At 40.9% G+C, this 18,194-nt stretch overlaps 1 protein-coding gene across 5 annotated transcripts in view; it reads right to left on the reverse strand.

Moving 5' to 3' along the window:
* EHBP1 (EH domain binding protein 1) overlaps nucleotides 1-18,194 on the reverse strand; it is an 807,334-nt gene that overhangs the window by 245,806 nt on the left and 543,334 nt on the right. For 4 of the 5 annotated variants that reach the window (XM_029593673.1, XM_029593671.1, XM_029593672.1 and 1 more), the window contains one exon: nucleotides 4,132-4,279. In XM_029593673.1, the coding sequence (XP_029449533.1) occupies nucleotides 4,132-4,279 (148 nt within the window). The remainder of the gene's footprint in view (nucleotides 1-4,131; nucleotides 4,280-18,194) is intronic. The other variant, XM_029593675.1, reaches the window with a different exon arrangement.

Here is an 18,194-nt window from a genome sequence, read left to right on the forward strand (position 1 = left end):
TCCTGCTCCAGCCCCTACATTCTGTAATGCTACTCAGTTGTCGTAGGGACAAGAGGGCAAGAGCCACATTTTGCACATGAAAGAGCAACATGTGGTTCCCAAGACACAGGTTGGCCCCCATTGATCTAGTAAGGGCTGTGACAGAGTTTTTGCCCGCAACGGTGCCATTTGTGAGTTGATTTTTCCCACATAATTCTATTTGTCCTGATTGTTTATGGAGAATGCAGTTCCCTAGTCCTCACATAGAGTATGGTCATGTGACCCAAATGTCTGACTTGGGGATCTTCGCTTGTGTTCAAAGAATGACATTTACCCCTCAGCATTTTATTTCCATGGTTATATTGCTCATCGTTTCAATTAAATCACTGAAGCCAGCAATTTATAAAACTGAGATAATAAATAATAAAAATTAATTTCCTCAGGTCCTTTTACAATCTATGATTATGATCTGAAAAGACCAACCCACGGAAAAATGTTCAGATAAGGGCAGGTGTTACTTGAGGCCATTTCTGATATGTTGGAATTGCCCAGGAATATTGTCCTGGGAGAATTCAAATTTCATGTAGTATATGATTCCACCCCACTAGTTAAAGAATTTTTGTCTTCTATGAATACTTGGGAGCTAATACAGGTAATTAAGGGTCCAATTTACATAGCAAGACATATTTTGGACCTGGTCTCTCTCTCTTTTGGGAAGTTTATAACATATATTTGCATTGCATCGCTTTCTTGATCTGAGCACTTTTTGGTGGATTGTAGCATAGTGGGGCAAACTGTCAATTAAACATATAGGAGATCATTTTCAAAAGGATTTATGCACTTAAATTGAGTTTTATATGCATAAGTGGATTTTTGAAATTTTACGCAATATGCTATTGAATTGTCAATCGCTTTAAGCGCATCAATGCACTTTAAGCATGTAAATGGGTTTTTGAGAATTGTTACATTTACGCATATAACTCTTTTGAAAATTACCTCTCCTGTGTGTGTATGCCTTGCTGGTTATGCTAGCCATGCAAATGTATGCTAAAATTGAATATTTTGTGCCCTCTCAACTTTGTTTTATTCTAGATTCTAAAAGGCTGCATATGTTTTGAGTTAATAAGACTTGTTAGGAACCTAAAGAAAGTGAAGTTAAGTCTGCAAATTGTTTGGATGTGATGTTCTCATTTTAATACTTTTTTTATTTTATTAATTTTAAAATTCTCTTTGCTGAAGAGGTTTCCCTTGGAGCTCCCCATTTTGTGGTCTTGCAAAAGAAGCTTTGTTTAATATGACATTGTAGACTGAGATTTTATCTGAATATAGACTCAATGATCATATTAATTCATGTTTATCCCGTTTGCATTAGTGCCAGTCACTTTAATTGGGACTGCCAAAATGGAATTTGCAGATGCTGCAGTTAGTTCAAAATGCAGCAGTCTGCTTGTTAATGGGGGTTTATTCATTTGAACACATTATGTCTATTAACTGCCAGCTGACTTTAATATAATTTTTAAAGTGTTGGTATATAAATCTTTAAATGGCATGGATCCTTTGTATCTAACTTATTGCCTGAATTATTATATGACCACCAGCTTTCTCAGATCTTTTAATGTTGCCTTTCTGGTTGTACCTTTTATTATTGTGCCTGTCAGGCACATTTTCCTTATTTTGAAGTTGTTTCATAATGGTCCGTGTATGGTAACATGGACACAGTTGCAGTCTGTATATGGTAATATGCATAGTTGGAGCACTGTTGCTGTGTTACAGGACTGAAGTGAATGACCAGACAGTTATTCCCTGATACAGATGTGCAAAACACAATTTCATATTGGGATTATTGGATTCTGGACACTGTAGTATTAAGCTAAGTATCTTTCACACTCAGTGATTTATGAGAAAAGTTTTATCCTCGTTGTGTTGAATCATGTTTTTGGATTGTCTTTTTGCAATATAATCAGTGTCAAAAATTATGTGAAATATTCTTGGACTGGAACCAATGATTATAATCAAGGACACCTTCCAAGTTGCTTTATTGGTAGGTAGTCTTTTATGAAGGCCCTCTTATTAAAAATAAGAAGTTATATAGGTTTATGTGGAGAAATTATTTCTGATCATTTAGTGATAAATGTTTTTGAGGTGGCTATGTCATTTGAACTTACTTTCTGCAGGAGGTATTTTCCTAAGGAATGTGTGGCCATTTTGTCTATTCAGTTCTGTAGTGTGGTTCTCAATCCTGTCCTTGAGGCACACTGAACTGGTCTGGTTTTTAAGAAATTCATAATAAATATGTATGAAAATTATTTGCATACTTTAGTGACCCAATGTATACACATATCTCTCATGTATATTCATTGTAACTATCCTGAAAATCAGGTGTGCCTCCAGGACAAGGTTGAGAACCAGTTTAGTGTATAGTTCTTTAGTTCAATTTGCATGTAAAATGAGGATATTGTGCTATTGTACCTTAACTTGTTTTGGAATTTATTGAAAGCTGTAAAAAAGGGCTTTGGAAGATAGACTTCAATTTTTGTTTCCCAAAAGTTTGGGCCCAAAATAATAACAAGAATCAGAAGTGTACTCCCACTAAGAGAAAGTAGTGTCTTGATCAAAGCATTGTCTCACATGCAATGACAACCTCCATCTCCTGTTTGTCTCCTGTCATGCTTCCTTTCTCCCTTTGTTGACTTTATAGTCCACTGCCTCAATTTCTTCTCCTTAGTGTCTAAGTGGCAGGATCTAGTATCTCTGTTGCTGTGACCTTGGAGCCATCTCTAACTCTCTCCAACATGGTTCTAACGCTGCCAGCTTTGACTTACTACAGAAGCTACATTTAGCTGATCATGCCTGTCCACTTGCCCAGACACTGCATTCCCTGCACTAATACCTGAAACTCGACATGTAGGATTACTGTAATATTTTTGTTTAAACCTCCGAACAGCAAGTTCAAGTCTGCTGTCATTTGGCCTCTGACACACGGAAACGATCTTTACATAAGGTGTTCGAGCTCTACTTCAGACAAAAATGCCTAATAATGATTTCCAGTACAGATGACCATACTAGTCACATGAATCAAACTTGCGTTGGCAACTTAAACAAGGGCTTTACCTAAATTGTTGTAGCTAATATTATGAAAAGCAATAAGCAAAAAGTGAAAAGAAAGCTGGCGTCAGCTTCTTTAGCTCCAGGCATCCCTTTACCCCATTATCTGCAGTCAGTTTCCAACTCTCACACTTTTTCTAAACCAACTGCACAAACCAGTGCTACTGTATTCCATTAAGAAAGACTGCTCCAGGGCTGAAATTATCACTGGTGCTGAACTTAATATTGCTGAACGTTTTATCAGCCCTCCCATGTAGACCTAGACATGCAACCTATGCTGAGACATGTCTAAACCTTAGTCTCAACATATTTATCCACCCAGCTCAGATACTGTCTATAAGAGGAAACAGTTTCAGATTTCAGAAACCTACATGAACTGATGCATCATGTGCTATTACTAAACAATACAATCGCCTCCTCTCATCAGAATGCACAATTAATTAATTTCATAATAGTCATTAACTTTTATGTTAATTACCATATGCTGGAAAGTACAATATAGAAAATTTACTATATTTACTGTTATAGCTGGAAAGTTATATGCTGGAAAGTACAATATAGAAAATTTACTATATTTACTGTTATAGCCAATACAACTTCTCACTGATGTTAAACTGTTAACAATTGTTTTATTTACATTAAATCTAATTTTTCATTCTCAAAATGTTTTTCTTCTATTTACATCCAATATTTTTTCATGAAATTAATTAAATCCCTACTAGTACCAAGTATACCTGGCAAAAAAAGGTCTTCCGATTCATAAGTACCTAGGCAAATGAGAAAACACTGAATGCCTCACCCACTGGCACTAATAGAGAAACTGAGCAACTAGAAACTAAACTTTGAGGATTAAAAAATTATAACTACTGCCAGTATAATGTATTTTGCAGTGAACTACTGACATTTCCCATTAAAGAATCAGTATATGGATACTAACTATGTGACACTTTGGGTACCCAATGAATGTCAATTACTAAGTAGCATTTTCAAGTTTGAGTATGAAGTTCAGCCCACTCTGGTAGCAGGTTATAAGGTTTCTTAACTCACCTCCAGATGCCTTTGACCTCTCTTTCAACTTTTCTGTAGCCATGTCATTGTAGCTAGGAAGTTCTGACATCTTCACTCCTGATCGAGCTTCTGCTATTAGCTGACGAGCTCGCTCTCTCAGTTGCCGACGTCGCTCTTCATCTTGCTGCTAGGATATATTGAACAGTTGCCAACTAAGTAATTGACAAAAATGCAATTTCATTCTCAGTCTGATCAACATGATAACAAGTGGCTTATAGTATGCTACTTGGCCCACATTTTAAATAGCCTGCATCGTACCAATTGGGGGTCAGATGTTCTTTTGGGTAGGAAGAAGGGGACAGTAGCAAATTGTTAACAATTAGGACTTTGTTGGAATCTTTGCTATTAACATGAAGAACATTTAAATTGCAAATTCAAATATACAATTCAATTATTACAATCTAGATAATGCAGTCTATAGCCAAACATTTTAATATGTTGATAGCATTTAATTTTAAAAATAACCAGGAATTATGATCAGATTAATGTGCTCTGTGCTTTTTTTCAGGGACATCTCAAGAAATAGTACAATAGTAGCCCTATAGGAAGAACGAAAGAATGTGAAAAGGAAATGCTGGGGGGAATGTGACTTTAAGTATGAAAATCCTGGAAGGAGATGATGGCAGAGCAGATATACTGGGAGAAGACAGTAAAAGTGTAGAGACAGAGGAGGAAGTACCCAACCTTTTTGTTGTGTATCATTCAGGAGATAAATGATGCATTTTGTGAACTCACTCCATGGCTCATATTATAATTCTGTAGCATAAGGGATACATGTTCAGCTGCCCTGTCCGATGGGGGTCATAAGGGCCTGGGTGTGATGCAGAGGTGGAAATGAAGAAGGCTAAAACTACAGTGGCAGCCTTAGCCAGCAAATAAGTAGTGCTGAGAGTATGCCCGTCCAGCACTTGGTTGGCAAGAGTTCCCTGAGCTGCCGAAGCATGCTATTTAGGTAAAAGGAAGTGAGAGTCTACTGGGGAGAAAAAAGGAAAGACAAAAAAAAGCATTCTAGAATAATGAATGAGCACCAGAAATAAGATCTTCCAAACATCTCTGTCTGTGGTGTACTCCTAGGTATCAGCTAGAAGTAGGTGGTCACCTAGAGCGCCAACATGTGGAGGGGATAGGTTGGCAAAATCATGGAAACCTCAGAGTTTTAAAAATGAATAGAGATGATGCTCCTCTGAAAACCATTCCCATTCCATTTGTTTTTCTTCGGGTCCTTTAATCTGGTGCACCAACTCTGTTCCATGGTAGAAATTTTCTGATCTATTATACTGACTTTGTGGTACCTCCAGAGGAGTCAGCAGTGGCAGGAGCTGTTTCAAGTGCTGCCACTGCTATCTCTCTTTTATTTTCTTTGAAATGTAATGTTTATTAACCATTTAGAACTTTATAAACAGAATATATGTGTATATAGATATTTTAAACATATAATCAACAATTCAAGCATTCAAGTATGACATGTAGAAAAATGAAAAATGTAAATTGAGATATGCAATAATGAGAGCATATTACCCCTAATCAAAAATAGTAAGAATAAAGAATAAAGAGAATTAAATATGTGTATGAGGTATCCTCTCGATTGACTGGGTTGGTCTCACAAGATACTAGAAAGCTATCGGAGAAATCACATAAAAGTCGCAGGGAAGACACAGTCGTGGGTGAAGGAACTCTATTCCGCCATTCAAGATATGGGTGCCAGATCCGATTATAGCCAGGTAGATGATGGTGTTTTTGAGCTGTTATCTTGTACATGATGCTCATAGTGTCCAATTTATGAAGCAAAACTTCTTTCGATGGAACTAACAATTGTTTCCAAGTAGCAGCTAAAAGACAACGAAGCCTGATGCAAAGTTGATTAACCAACAAACTTTCATATTTAGGTCCTTCAACAGGCACATTCAGAAGACCTTGAGCTGGAGATAGATCAATCCTCCTGTGTAGAATACTGTATATGATATCGGACATATCTTGCCAGAGTCTCCGCACTTTAGCACAGGTCCACCAAAGGTGGAGGAAAGTTCCTATGTGACCACAGCCTTTCAAACATAATGCATCGGCACTAAGACGAGTTCTGTGTAGCCGGTGAGGCGTAAGATGCCAACAAAACAACATTTTGTAGCCATTTTCAGTTAATGAAGTAGATACAGAGCAATGTTTAGTACAAGAATATATCTGATCCCATTCCTCAGCTGTAAATGATTGTCCCAACTCCTCCTCCCATTTATAAGTGTAAGTAGGTTTCCCTTTCAATGACCTGTAACATATTATAAATCTTGGAGAGCCCGCCCCTAAGTCGATCAGCAAGAGCACACCATCCTTCAAATTGAGACCTCCCCTTACAAAGTTCATCCTGAATGTGCTCTTGCCTCACAAAGTGACAAAGTTGTAGATAGGAATACTCAGCCGAGGCCGGTATCTGACAGACCTCCCGTAGTTTGGCAAATGTTGACATACCATCCCTATCCCAAATCTGGCCCAAAGTGTGTACTCCTCCATCCCGCCATATATGAAACAGAGAAGAATCCCAACCCGATGGAAATCTAGTATTGTAAAAGAGATGCGTATTAAGGAAATATTTTCTAGTCCCTATAAGTAGGTGTTTCCATTTGCCCAAGATTGTAAGGTGGTAAGTAATGGAAGAGTAAGTGTCCCCTCCATTTTCAACGTTGCCGTCGGTTGCCAAATAAGAGCTCAAATAGGCATCGAGCCCATTAAGGCTTGCTCAATGTCCACCCATCGAGGTTTTTCACCTTGTCTATTCCAGGACAGAATAGTACTAAGCTGTGCTGCTGCGTAATACCATTGGAGCTTAGGGACCCCCATCCCACTTCTCAACTTGTGTTGGTATAGCACATTTTGAGAAACCCGGGGGGGGGGGGGGGGGGGGGCCTCCGCTTCCATAGAAAGGCAAAGAAGCGCCACTGCCACTGCTTCAGTAATGCGGTGGGAACAGGTATCGGCAAAGACTGGAACAAATAATTAAATTTTGGAGGTACAGACATCTTTAAAATTGCTATTCTTCCAGTCCAGGAAACGGGTAAGTTTGCCCATTGATCTAGGTCCCGAAATACTTTGGCTGCCAATGGTATATAATTCAGTTTGAAAAGTTCCTGCAGTTTAGTTCCTATCATAATGCCTAAGTATTTTAGTTTAGTGCCAGCCCATTTTAAGGGGTATTGTTGCTTCAACTCATCAGCAAGGTCTCCAGGCAGGGAGAGATTGAGCACTTCTGATTTATCAAGATTCAAGCGGAATCCGGAAACTGAGCTGTATTCCCTAAGCTGATCAACTACTCCGGCTAATGACTGCTGTGGATTAGATAAGGTGAATAGTATGTCGTCCACGAATAACGATAATTTATAATCCAGCTCCCCTACCTGTATACCCATAACATTCTGTTCGTTTCTAATTTTAGTATTGAAGGGTTCCAGAAACAGCGCAAACAAGAGTGGAGATAAGGGGCATCCTTGCCTGGTGCCCCTGTCTATGGGGAATGGGTCAGAGTATACCCCATTTATCTTTACCCTAGCCCTCGGATGGTTGTACAATTTAAGGAGCCAATTCAAAAATTTCGGGCCAAAATTCATCTTCTCTAATGTTTAAACAAAAACTGCCAGTGGACCATGTCGAACGCTTTTTTGGCATCGACTGCCATTAAAATTTCCGGGGTTTTGGTCTGTTGTACATGCCACATTAAATCAATAATTTTCCTAACATTGTCCGCCGCCTCCCAGGAATAAAACCAGCCTGATCAGAGTGAGTCAATTTAGTCATTACTCTATTTAGTGGGGTGGTTAAAATTTTAGCTAATATTTTCAGATCAATATTTATCAGGGAGATCGGTCTGTATGACCCGCAATCGGAGGGGGTCTCTTCCTGGTTTCGCCAATATAGTAATCCCAGTCACATTGGCTTCAGGCGGCAATGAAGCATCGTCCTGTAGTGCGTTATAAGCCTCCAATAAATATGGAGATAGTTGGTCAGTAAATATTTTATAAAATAATCCCATATACCCATCCAATCCCAGGGCCTTGTTCGCTTTGAGGGCTTTTATTGCCTGAAGAATTTCCGTAGGGGTAATGAGGCTTTCAAAAACTGTTTTTCAAGCTCAGACAACTTGGGTAGGGTAATATTGTTAAGATAATCATCAATCTGAGTCGTCTGGATGCTGGAATCAGCAGCGTACAATTTCCCTTAAAATTGCTGGAACCTATGCTGTATTGTAGCCGCAGAGTCCAGCATGGAACCGCCCAGAGCCTTTATCCTGGTGATCTGACTCTGTGCAATCTGGCGTTTCAATTTACGGGCCAACAGCCGCCCAGCCTTATTTCCCCATTAGAAGTGTTCTTGCTTTACAAGATGTAGTTGATGGGTTATGTCATTTGCCCTTAACGTTTGTAAATCGTTGCGGGCCTTCTGTAGCTGAAAATACATGGTGACAAAGAGACTTATGTTGCTTTTCTAATAAGGAGATAATGGAAAGCAATGCATCAATCTTTGTGTTTTTTACTTTTTTTTGATACGAAGCTTGGGAAATGAATCTACCGTGGAGCACTACTTTCAAGCATTCCCACAGAAGCGGTTTAGTGTGAGTATGCATCCCATTGAACTGTTGATATTCTGCTATCGCTAACCTGATCTGCTGGCAAAAGGTGTCATCCTCCAATAGGGAATCATTTAATTTCCAGGAGCATAGCCTGGACTTTAAGCTCTGCAAATGAATGGTTAACCAGATTGGAGCATGGTCTGACCACGTAATGGATCCTATGTCTGGCTTATTGACCCTCAGTCCAAGAAGTTTGTCCACTAGGAAGTAATCAATTCGGGAACAGGATTTATGCGGATGGGAGAAAAACGTGTAATCCTGGACTGCCATATGCTGATGGCACCAAATGTCTTATAAATCTCTGTCCCGAATGAATCGTTTTAAATACCTACGGTCATCTGATGTACCCCCACTGCCACTTGAAGAATTATCTATGTGGGGTTGTATAGTGAGATTAAAATCACCAGCGATTATCAAGTGGCTCTCATCTATGGTATCTAAAGTGGCACTCAGATTTGCCAAGAAACCTCACTGCACTGCTATCTCTCTTAATCCAGACCCCTTCTTCCTTCAGGGATACCAGACAGCAGCACCATGACCTGGGGAAAAGGCAAACAGCAGCTTGTCCTCGACTATTCCTGCACAAGAGAATCGATACGCAATGACTTTGGATCTCTCTTGCGACTGAAGAATCGAGGAACCTTTGCATTGCGAGAAGTTGCCAGCAGGTCCAGAAATGGAAGGCCCCAGCGATCCACTATCAGTTGAAATGCCTCGTCTGGCCGCACCTATTCTCCTGGGACCAGAGTCTGCTAAGGAAGTCTGCTCTTACACTATCTTTTCCTGCAATATGCGAGGCTGAGTTCTCTTGAAGATGCACTTCCGTCCATTCCATAAGTTGGTCTATTTCCTGCGACACTTGCTGGCTCTTGGTTCCTCCTTGCTGATTGATGTAGGCGACTGTCATTGCATTTCCAGCATTATCCGGACCGCTCAGTCCTGCAACCTGACACCAAATTGCAAGCATGCTAACCGGACCACCTGGGCTTCCAGCCAATTGATGTTTCAGAGAGATTCTTCTGCACTCCAGTGCCCTTGCTCCCCAACCCTGCAGGCTCACATCTGTTGTGAGTTCTAGCCAGTCTGGTGATTTTAGGGAAACCCCCTTTTTTAGATGATCCACTTGTAACCACCACTGTAGTTGAGAGCAGGCCTCCATAGGCAGGTGAAGCCGAATTGAATAGTTCTGAGACTGTGGGCTCCAACGAGACAGCAGGGAGCGCTGAAGAGGACACATTATGTGCCCATCCAGGGTCACAGCCATCAATCCGAGCACCTGTAGATAGGACCACATTGTTGGGTGTATTGTGTTCATCAACAGACACAACTGTGCAGACAACTTCTGAATACGACCCTCCAGCAGGAAAACCCTGCTCTGCTTTGTGTCGAACCGAACACCGAGATACTCTAACGACTGAGATGGCTGAAGACTGCTCTTGGCCAGGTTCACCACCAAAGCGAGCTCTTGCAACAAGATGATCACTTTGCGTATCACCAGTGTTATGACAGTGGACCCTTGTTTCGAAGTAGATGACTACCGAAGGGCAAGGCCTCTTGGACTGAAGAGACTTGCTAGAAGACTTCACCCTGGAAGCACGCAACCCCCTCAGGAAGAGCCCGTAGGGGTCCGGCCGCTGGGACTTAGGCGACTCCTCTGAAGACTGTAGAAGGTCTGGATGCAGGCGCCTCCTGCAGGTCGTTAGTTCCAGACGGCTGGCACCTCCAGCAGGTCGAGACAGTCTGAGGACTGAGTCGAAGAAGAGTCCAAAGCCGGTCCGAGAATCAATATACCAGCGGGATCAGAGTCCAGTCCAGGGTCAAAGCAGGAGAAGGGTCCAAAGCCATACCAGGGTCAAGCCAGGAGAAGGGTCCTACGCCATTCCGGGGTCAAGCCAGAAGAAGGTCCAATGCCGTACCAGGATCAAGCCAGGAGAAGACACGTCCACCAGTCCAGAGGTCAGAAGCCAAGAATCAATCCACGGAGCAGGGGAGAAGAGCGGGACGAAGAACGAAGAACCAGGAGCCAGGAACACACTCAGGCAGGAACCTCAATACCAAGGCAAGGACTGAATGCTCAGCCCTTGCCTTAAGTACAGGAAGCCAGGGGAGGAGCTTCAGGGGGAGCCATGACACTTCCTGTCATGGCTCCTTTAAGAATTTCCTTCAGCTACGCGCGCGGCTCTAAAGAGCAGAGGAGGAGGAGCTGGATCACCGCGGAGCCATGCTGCCGACTCAGTGATGGCAGCGGCCGAGAGGGAGAGAAGAAGGGCTGCCTACCCCCGCAGGCACCCTCAACCATACCTGGCGATCCGGGTGAGTTAGTTTTGCTGCGCCCATCGGCAGTGGACTATGAACCAGGATACCAGGGTTTGAGTCCTGCTGTCGCTCCTTAGGCAAGTCACTTTACCCTCCATTGCCTCAGGTACAAAAACTTAGATTATAAGCCCTCTGGGGATAGAGAAATACCTACAGTACCTGAATGTAAACCAGTGTGATATCTCGATTGAGATCGAATGTTGGTATATAAAAATAATAACTAAATAAATAAATAAAATAGTATAGACCAAACGGATGTATTTCACAGGCAGCGTGAATGGGAGAGTAACAATGGATAGCAAGTTGAAGACAAGGGGAAACCAGCTTGTGCAAGGCCTTAAAACAATGGTGAGAACCTTAAATCTGATTCTCCACTCCATAGGAAGCCGTGTAAGGACATCAGAAATGTGCTCATGTGAAGGGGAGCCAGAAATTAGCTGTGCAGCATAGTTCTGCATCAACTGCAAGACTTTTAGATGTGAATGTGGAAGACCTAGAAGCAGGGCATTACAGTTAAGGGACTGGGTGAATTCAGAAATCTGAAATACCAAGGAAAGGTTTAAGAGATCGTAATTTAGGAGGATTGTATCAAAAGCTAATCTGTGGGAACAAAGATAAAGAAGAGTCCAATAGGATGCTCAGATCACGTGCTTGATATTTAATTGGAATGAACAGACTGTTAAACACGAAAGGAAAGGAAAAGTGTTAAATGGCATCCTAGTCAGTAGCACCACATTGGTCTTATTGTTTAATGCCGGTCTGTTATCAGACAGCCAATTCTTTACTTTTGAAAGACAGAAAGTAAATTTTTGACATGCTGAATCGAAATCCAAAGAGATTGGAAAGAAAAACTGAATGTCATCAGCATTTAATTTAAAAGAAACCTCTAAAGAACCCAACACCGAGCACAGTGGTGTCAAATATATATTAAACAGCATTGCAAAGAGAGAAGTTCCTTGCTGCATGCCAGTAAGTAGTGAATTAATTCGGAAAGACAGTCTCCAATTCGGACTCTAAATGAGCGTTCTGACAGGAAGGAAGTGAACCAAGAGAATACAGTAGATGAGATCCCCAGAGAACCTCATTGGGCTAGTAGTAAGTCATGATTAATAGTGTCAAAAGATGAAAATGTTTAATTGCACTAGCACAAAACAAGATCCCTTATCAAATCTATACCGAATGATATCAAAGCTATCTAACCGCAAAAATTTGGTGTTATGGTGTGGGTGAAAGACAAACTGGGATTGATGGAGCACATTATTATTCTCAATATCTTTTCTATAACTTTGGACAAGCGTGGTAATCAAGAGATAGGTTGATAGTTGTGTAAGTTGAGAATGTCTAAGTTTGTTTTTTTCAAAAGCAGGCTCACAATAGCAGATTTCAAAACTGTTGGATACAGTCCCTCAGATAAAGAGGCATTCATGAGGCCAGCAAGAAAACCAGCACTATCAGAATGCAAAACTTTTATAAGGCAGTGGAGCAGGAGTTGAATGCATAGTAATTATCTTTCAGCTTGGCTAGGATGGAAACAATCTCTGCCGTACAAGTAGGAGAGAATTTGTTCCAGGATATAGCAACAATGGACAGGTTAGTCTTAGGACTTTGCACAGAGGCAGAGAGTAGTGATACTGCACTAGGAAGCACACAGGAAGATGGAGAAGAAGAGGCAAGACCAGCTTGTAATGTCTTTGACCAGAAAAAGGAAGCCATTTTTTCATGTGTCAACTGTGACCGGAAGAGGATTACATTCGGGAGTAGAAATCAGAGAGTTAACTACTCTAAACAGTTCTCGTGGCTGCGAGGCAGCGGTGGCCACTCGTTCCGAGTACCAGTCCTTCTTTTCCTTGCCAACCAAAGATCTATAGTGAGCTAGTATTTCTCGATAATCAGCAAAATTCCCCTTAGATTTACGTGTGCGCCAATGGCATTTGGTCTTTCGCAAATCATTTTTCAATGTCCTTAATGAAGCAGAGAACCATGGGGCACAGTGTTGACGCTTAACTTGAAAGGGTTTCAACAGAACAATCCCATCCAGAGTTGAGGGCATCTCATATAGATATTAAAAAGGATGGCTGATAGAGTAGAACCTTAAGACCAAGAAGGAAAAAAATTTGCCAAGCTTAACACATTCCTGCAAATCGCAAAATTCATCGAGTTAACAAAATTTCATGAGCAAGTGTTGCAGATATCTAAAAAAAAAAAAAAAATACAGCTGACCTGTGAAAAAACCCTCTGCAAAATTTATCAACATTGGCTAATAAAATAGTTTTAGTGTTATGACCAGCCCTAAAGCCAAATTGTAAATTGCTCAATAATTCAAATCCATAAACTGGAGAAGTCCATAAACTGCTATTAATCAATAAGTAATAGCCATTGCTTGTTGCTGACATTAGTAGCATGGGATTTATTTAATGTCTGGGTATCTGCCAGGTACGTGTGACTTGGATTGGCTTCTGTTGGATACAGGATATTGGGCGTGATGGACCCTTGGTCTGACCCAGAATGGCATATCTTATGTTATTTTGTAAATACTCATTGAGTTGCTTAAGATGTTTTCCAAAATCTTAGAGAGAAAAGGCAGTGATGAAATGGGTTGGAAATTCAGAATGGGGTAGATTTTCAAAGGGTTATGCACGTAACCCCCGAAAACCTGTCCCTGCGCGCTCCGAGCCTATTTTGCATAGGCTTGGCGACGCACAAAGCCCCGGGACGTATGTCCCGGGGCTTTGAAAAAGGGGCAGGAAGGGGGCTGGAAGGGGCGGGGTGCCGGGGCAGGAAGGGGGCTGGGTCGTGGGCAGGGTGCCGGGGCGGGAAGGGGGCATTGGTGTTGGCGGGGCGCTGGTACAGGGGCAGGACAGAGGCCTCCAGCACAGCGGGCCATGCTGGCCGGTGCGCGCAAGTTACGTATGCCCAGCGGAAGGCGTAAATTCGAAAACAAAGGTGGGGGGGGAAGGATTTAGGAAGGGCTGGGGGGCGAAGTGGAGGGAACGGGGAAAGCCATCGAGGCTTCCCTAGGGCTCAGCGCGCGCAAGGTGCACAAGTGTGCGCGGCTGCACATGTTATAAAATCGGGCGTAGATTTGTGCGCGCCAGGTTGCGTACATAAATCTACGCCCGCGCGTAGGTTTCAATATCTGGCCCAATCTCATTAGGATCGAAGGAAGGCTTTTTCCAAACTGGTCTCACACTTGAGATTTTCAATGCATTAGGAACATGGCCCTCTGACAAAGATAAATTAACCAGAGAAGGATAGCACTTCTACTACATCATTATGAAGTATTTTGAATGTACCTATTGGGCAGGGGTTCAGCGGGCAAGACTACTTTACTGAGGCAAGAAATATCCTGTAACAATTCAGGTTTGGAAACTAAATTTAAACCACAGTCAGTAAGTGCAATCGTTACAGGGGTAGAATGAGACTTGGAATAAGATTATTCACTTTCTTTACAAAAAAAAATATAATAAAATCTTCACATCTAGCCATAGAGGATGGCTGTTGTTCAGAAATTTTGGGGAACTGAGTTAAAGTATAAATACCATGAAAAAGTAGATAACCAGGAGTGGATGAAAGGTTGTGATATATATCCCAAGTGCATGTAAGGCACAAGGCTAAAGGATGGCAGCATCTTGGAAGTGCATCAAAATTCCCATATGCCCTAAAGTGTATTACTGCACTTATGCCATACATTGGTGCCAAAAACCAGCAATAACATTACTATTGAAAATAAAACTAACATTTTTTTTTTAATTTCACTGTTTTATTAATTTTTCAATTCAAACAAATAGGAGGAATAGAATATAGTCCACAATTGTTCAACATTCTTAGGAAATTAGCCTTCATAGGAGTTTCCACATTTCTATAGTATGACAAAGAAATCTAGGCATCCTAATGAAGGGACACTGAAAAAAGTCAATTAGACAATTATACATAGTAACACAACCTTATCCATCCCAAATGGTCAGGATGAAAACTAACCCACTACCTGTACCACCCTCTTGTGCTAGTAGACTAGGAACAAGTTTCTGCGACAATATACTACTAGCTATTAAATGGTTTCAGCTACTATTTTAAATAATCTTTAATCTATACTGTTTGATCCCTGTTCATAGAAGACAGACCTCCACCATCCAATCTACTTGACCTGGGAAGTCAATATTCTTTATTTACAAGTAAAGCTTGTCTCCCAGCCAGAGAATGAAATAAAAACTGTTTGAACATTGATGTGCCCCATTTTTGGAAGTGGACCTAAGGTAAACATTTATACATTCTCTGGAAGTTGGACACTACTTATCTCCTGAATCATTCTCACAGTCATCTCCAAAATGCCTTTAATTATTATGCAAGTACAAAGGATATGCTCTAAGATCCCCCTCTTGATGCAATTTCTCCAACATAGATCTTCCCATGATGTTTATATGGCCTTAAGTTGCATACGGTTGAGGTATGTGCGATAGAAAAATTTTATAATGCTGTTCACATATATTGGCCGAAGACTCACAGACTTTCCCGGAAGCTCTTCTTCACTGAATGGTCTCTCAACTCCAGCTTCAAGCATTTTCTGAAGTGTTTCTACCTGTTCTCCTTCATTCCTGAGAGCTGGCTGAACAGTGTCATGTGGCTTTTCCACAGATTGATGTACTAATGAGTGATGCACGATGCAGAGGCAAATTTGGCCTTTGTTTACCAGACGGGAGCCATCATTCAACTTTTTCATCAGTTTATAAGATCCTCTCAAAAACAAAGTCAGTTTAGGATTTTGTCTTGCTGCTTTTTCTAGTTTTACTGCCACATAACTCTCCTTACTTTCAGTACGTACAGTGTGCCTGTCGAGCTCTTTTCCACTTTGTGATAAGCCATCTGTAAGGTAATAATGTACATGTCTGCTGCTATGCTCCCATGGGCAGGCACCATAGATCCAGCCTGTTTTTGCTGCTGTACCAACAAGTCATAAGGGAGTTTGATCTTCTTGATACCAAAGATAATTTTATCAAGTGAGTAATGGATAGTTGAGTGCTACCTGGTATTATATGCAAAAACAACAAATGTGTTTTCACATTCCAGTCCAATTGATGCTCACTATCACCTTGAGTATGGAGCTAATAGTGCAGTTCATGCTCTCCGCTCCCCCATTACTTGCTGGAACTTGAACACTGGAGTTACTAAAACATTTTATGCAACAAGCATGATTCCAGTTCCTTTCCTTGATCACTGCAAATGCAATCTGGGGGCCAAAGCCTTAATACTACCTGTGTCATTAGTGATTCTGTAACAATTTCAGTCTGTATTTCAAGCACTGAGCCATCAGATATTTTGAAAAAAATGTCAAGTACAACCAGCAGGTATCGATGACCCACGGGAGTTTCTGGTAGTGGCTCTACCAAATCAGTCTGTATGAACTACCAGGGCTTGCTGGATAAAGGCATTTCCCCCAGGGTATTATTTGTTTCTTTAGCAGTGATTTTTACTCCTAAGAAGTGACTTCATGGTTTAAAACCGTACATATCATCTAGAAGCCCTGGGAATGTCTTTCTATTGATATGGTTAATTTTCAACAAAGAGGCATAAATGCATACAGCAACACTTGAAACTGAGCTAAGTGAAATTTTATTTGCATATTAATATTTTTTTTACAAAAATCCAGTTCAGATGATAGTATAAGGCCCTATGATTACAATATGAACATTCACAACACATTTGTTGCTCAAAGAGCTGTGAGCAATGTTTTCAACCCTTATATGTAGGTCCCATATTGAAGAGTTAAGGTCTTGTAGCACTTTGTGGCACTGTGTAAGTAAATAGAAAGCATGTTTTTACATAAGTGTGGGTTCACAGTAATTTCGAGTGGAAGGGAGTTTATTGTTTTTGACTCTGTATTTTGTTTCCACCACTCAGACTAAATGAGTTGGCTATTTTTGTACCTAGTTATGAACATCTTTTGCCAGATTTTACCAAAAGAACTAAACTGACACTTTGTCGAAAGATTTGTTGTAACCCAGATATCGTGCTACTTTGTTATCATGGAGACATTCCAACATTGTTCTCTGAAAATTGGCTGGCAGGACAATCTGTTTGCTGTCATAAACCAATAGGTAAGTAAGTGGGTCAAGTGATAGCTGAATCATGATAGCTGAATCATGGCTGAATCTGCATATTCTGGATCTTCATCAGCAGAGCTATTAGTGAATGGAACGTATCTCGATCTGCAGATTGCACTGCAGAAATGTCTTTTGCCAACCACTCCGTGTCAATTCTCACTGCACATATCTAGTTAAGCATGCCTGCCACTTTGCTTGTTTGGCTAATGGCTATGGCAAAAGGTAAATGCAAATGCTGACAGTTTGTTAGTTCATCTCCACAAGCCACTTTAGTGCACTGTGATCAGTATAAACTTTGAATTTGATACTGAGCAAGTATGGGTGGTAGGCTTGAGGGCCTCTATAAAAGCCAAGCATTCCAGTTTTGTAGCTGAATACTTGTTCTCCCATACATTTAGTTTGCAGCTACCAAAAGCTTATGTATGCCAGGTTAATCATACAAATCTAACAGCTAATTTAGAGCCATTGCAATTCACCATAAATGGGTGAGAAGGATTAAGCTTAACTACTACATAGCTCAGAATCTCCTACTTCAAGGATTCAAATGCTGTTTGGTGGTCAGCAGTCCAAGCAAAAGAATTCTTTTTCAGTTAGGGGCTGCCCACTGTGCAAACTTTGGTGCAAATCTCTTGAAACATCCACAAAGTCCTACAAATTGTTATAACTCTTCTGGGTTCTTCGAATTGTTTATTATTTTCAGTTTCTGTGGTTTCAATCCTTCCTCACCGATGAAATGCTCAAAGAAACTGATGTTTTCTTGCATACTGACACATGTTTCTAGCAAGTTAAAGCTCTTATCCTTAAACAGTTTTAGAATTCTTTCTATTCCTCTCAAATGTTCTGACTATGGCTGATACTGATGGCCGATGGTCAATGGTCACCAATAGTTCCCTTTAGCACTGGGTGGTCTCCATTTAAGTGACTAATTTTCAAACCTGAATCCAAGAGCTTCATGGTCTTCCAGCCCCTAGTAGTACCAGGCAAACTGTATCAGGAGTCAGAAGTAAATTTCTTAT

This window comes from Rhinatrema bivittatum, chromosome 3 (assembly GCF_901001135.1).
Source record: "Rhinatrema bivittatum chromosome 3, aRhiBiv1.1, whole genome shotgun sequence".
NCBI classification, from domain to species: domain Eukaryota; kingdom Metazoa; phylum Chordata; class Amphibia; order Gymnophiona; family Rhinatrematidae; genus Rhinatrema; species Rhinatrema bivittatum.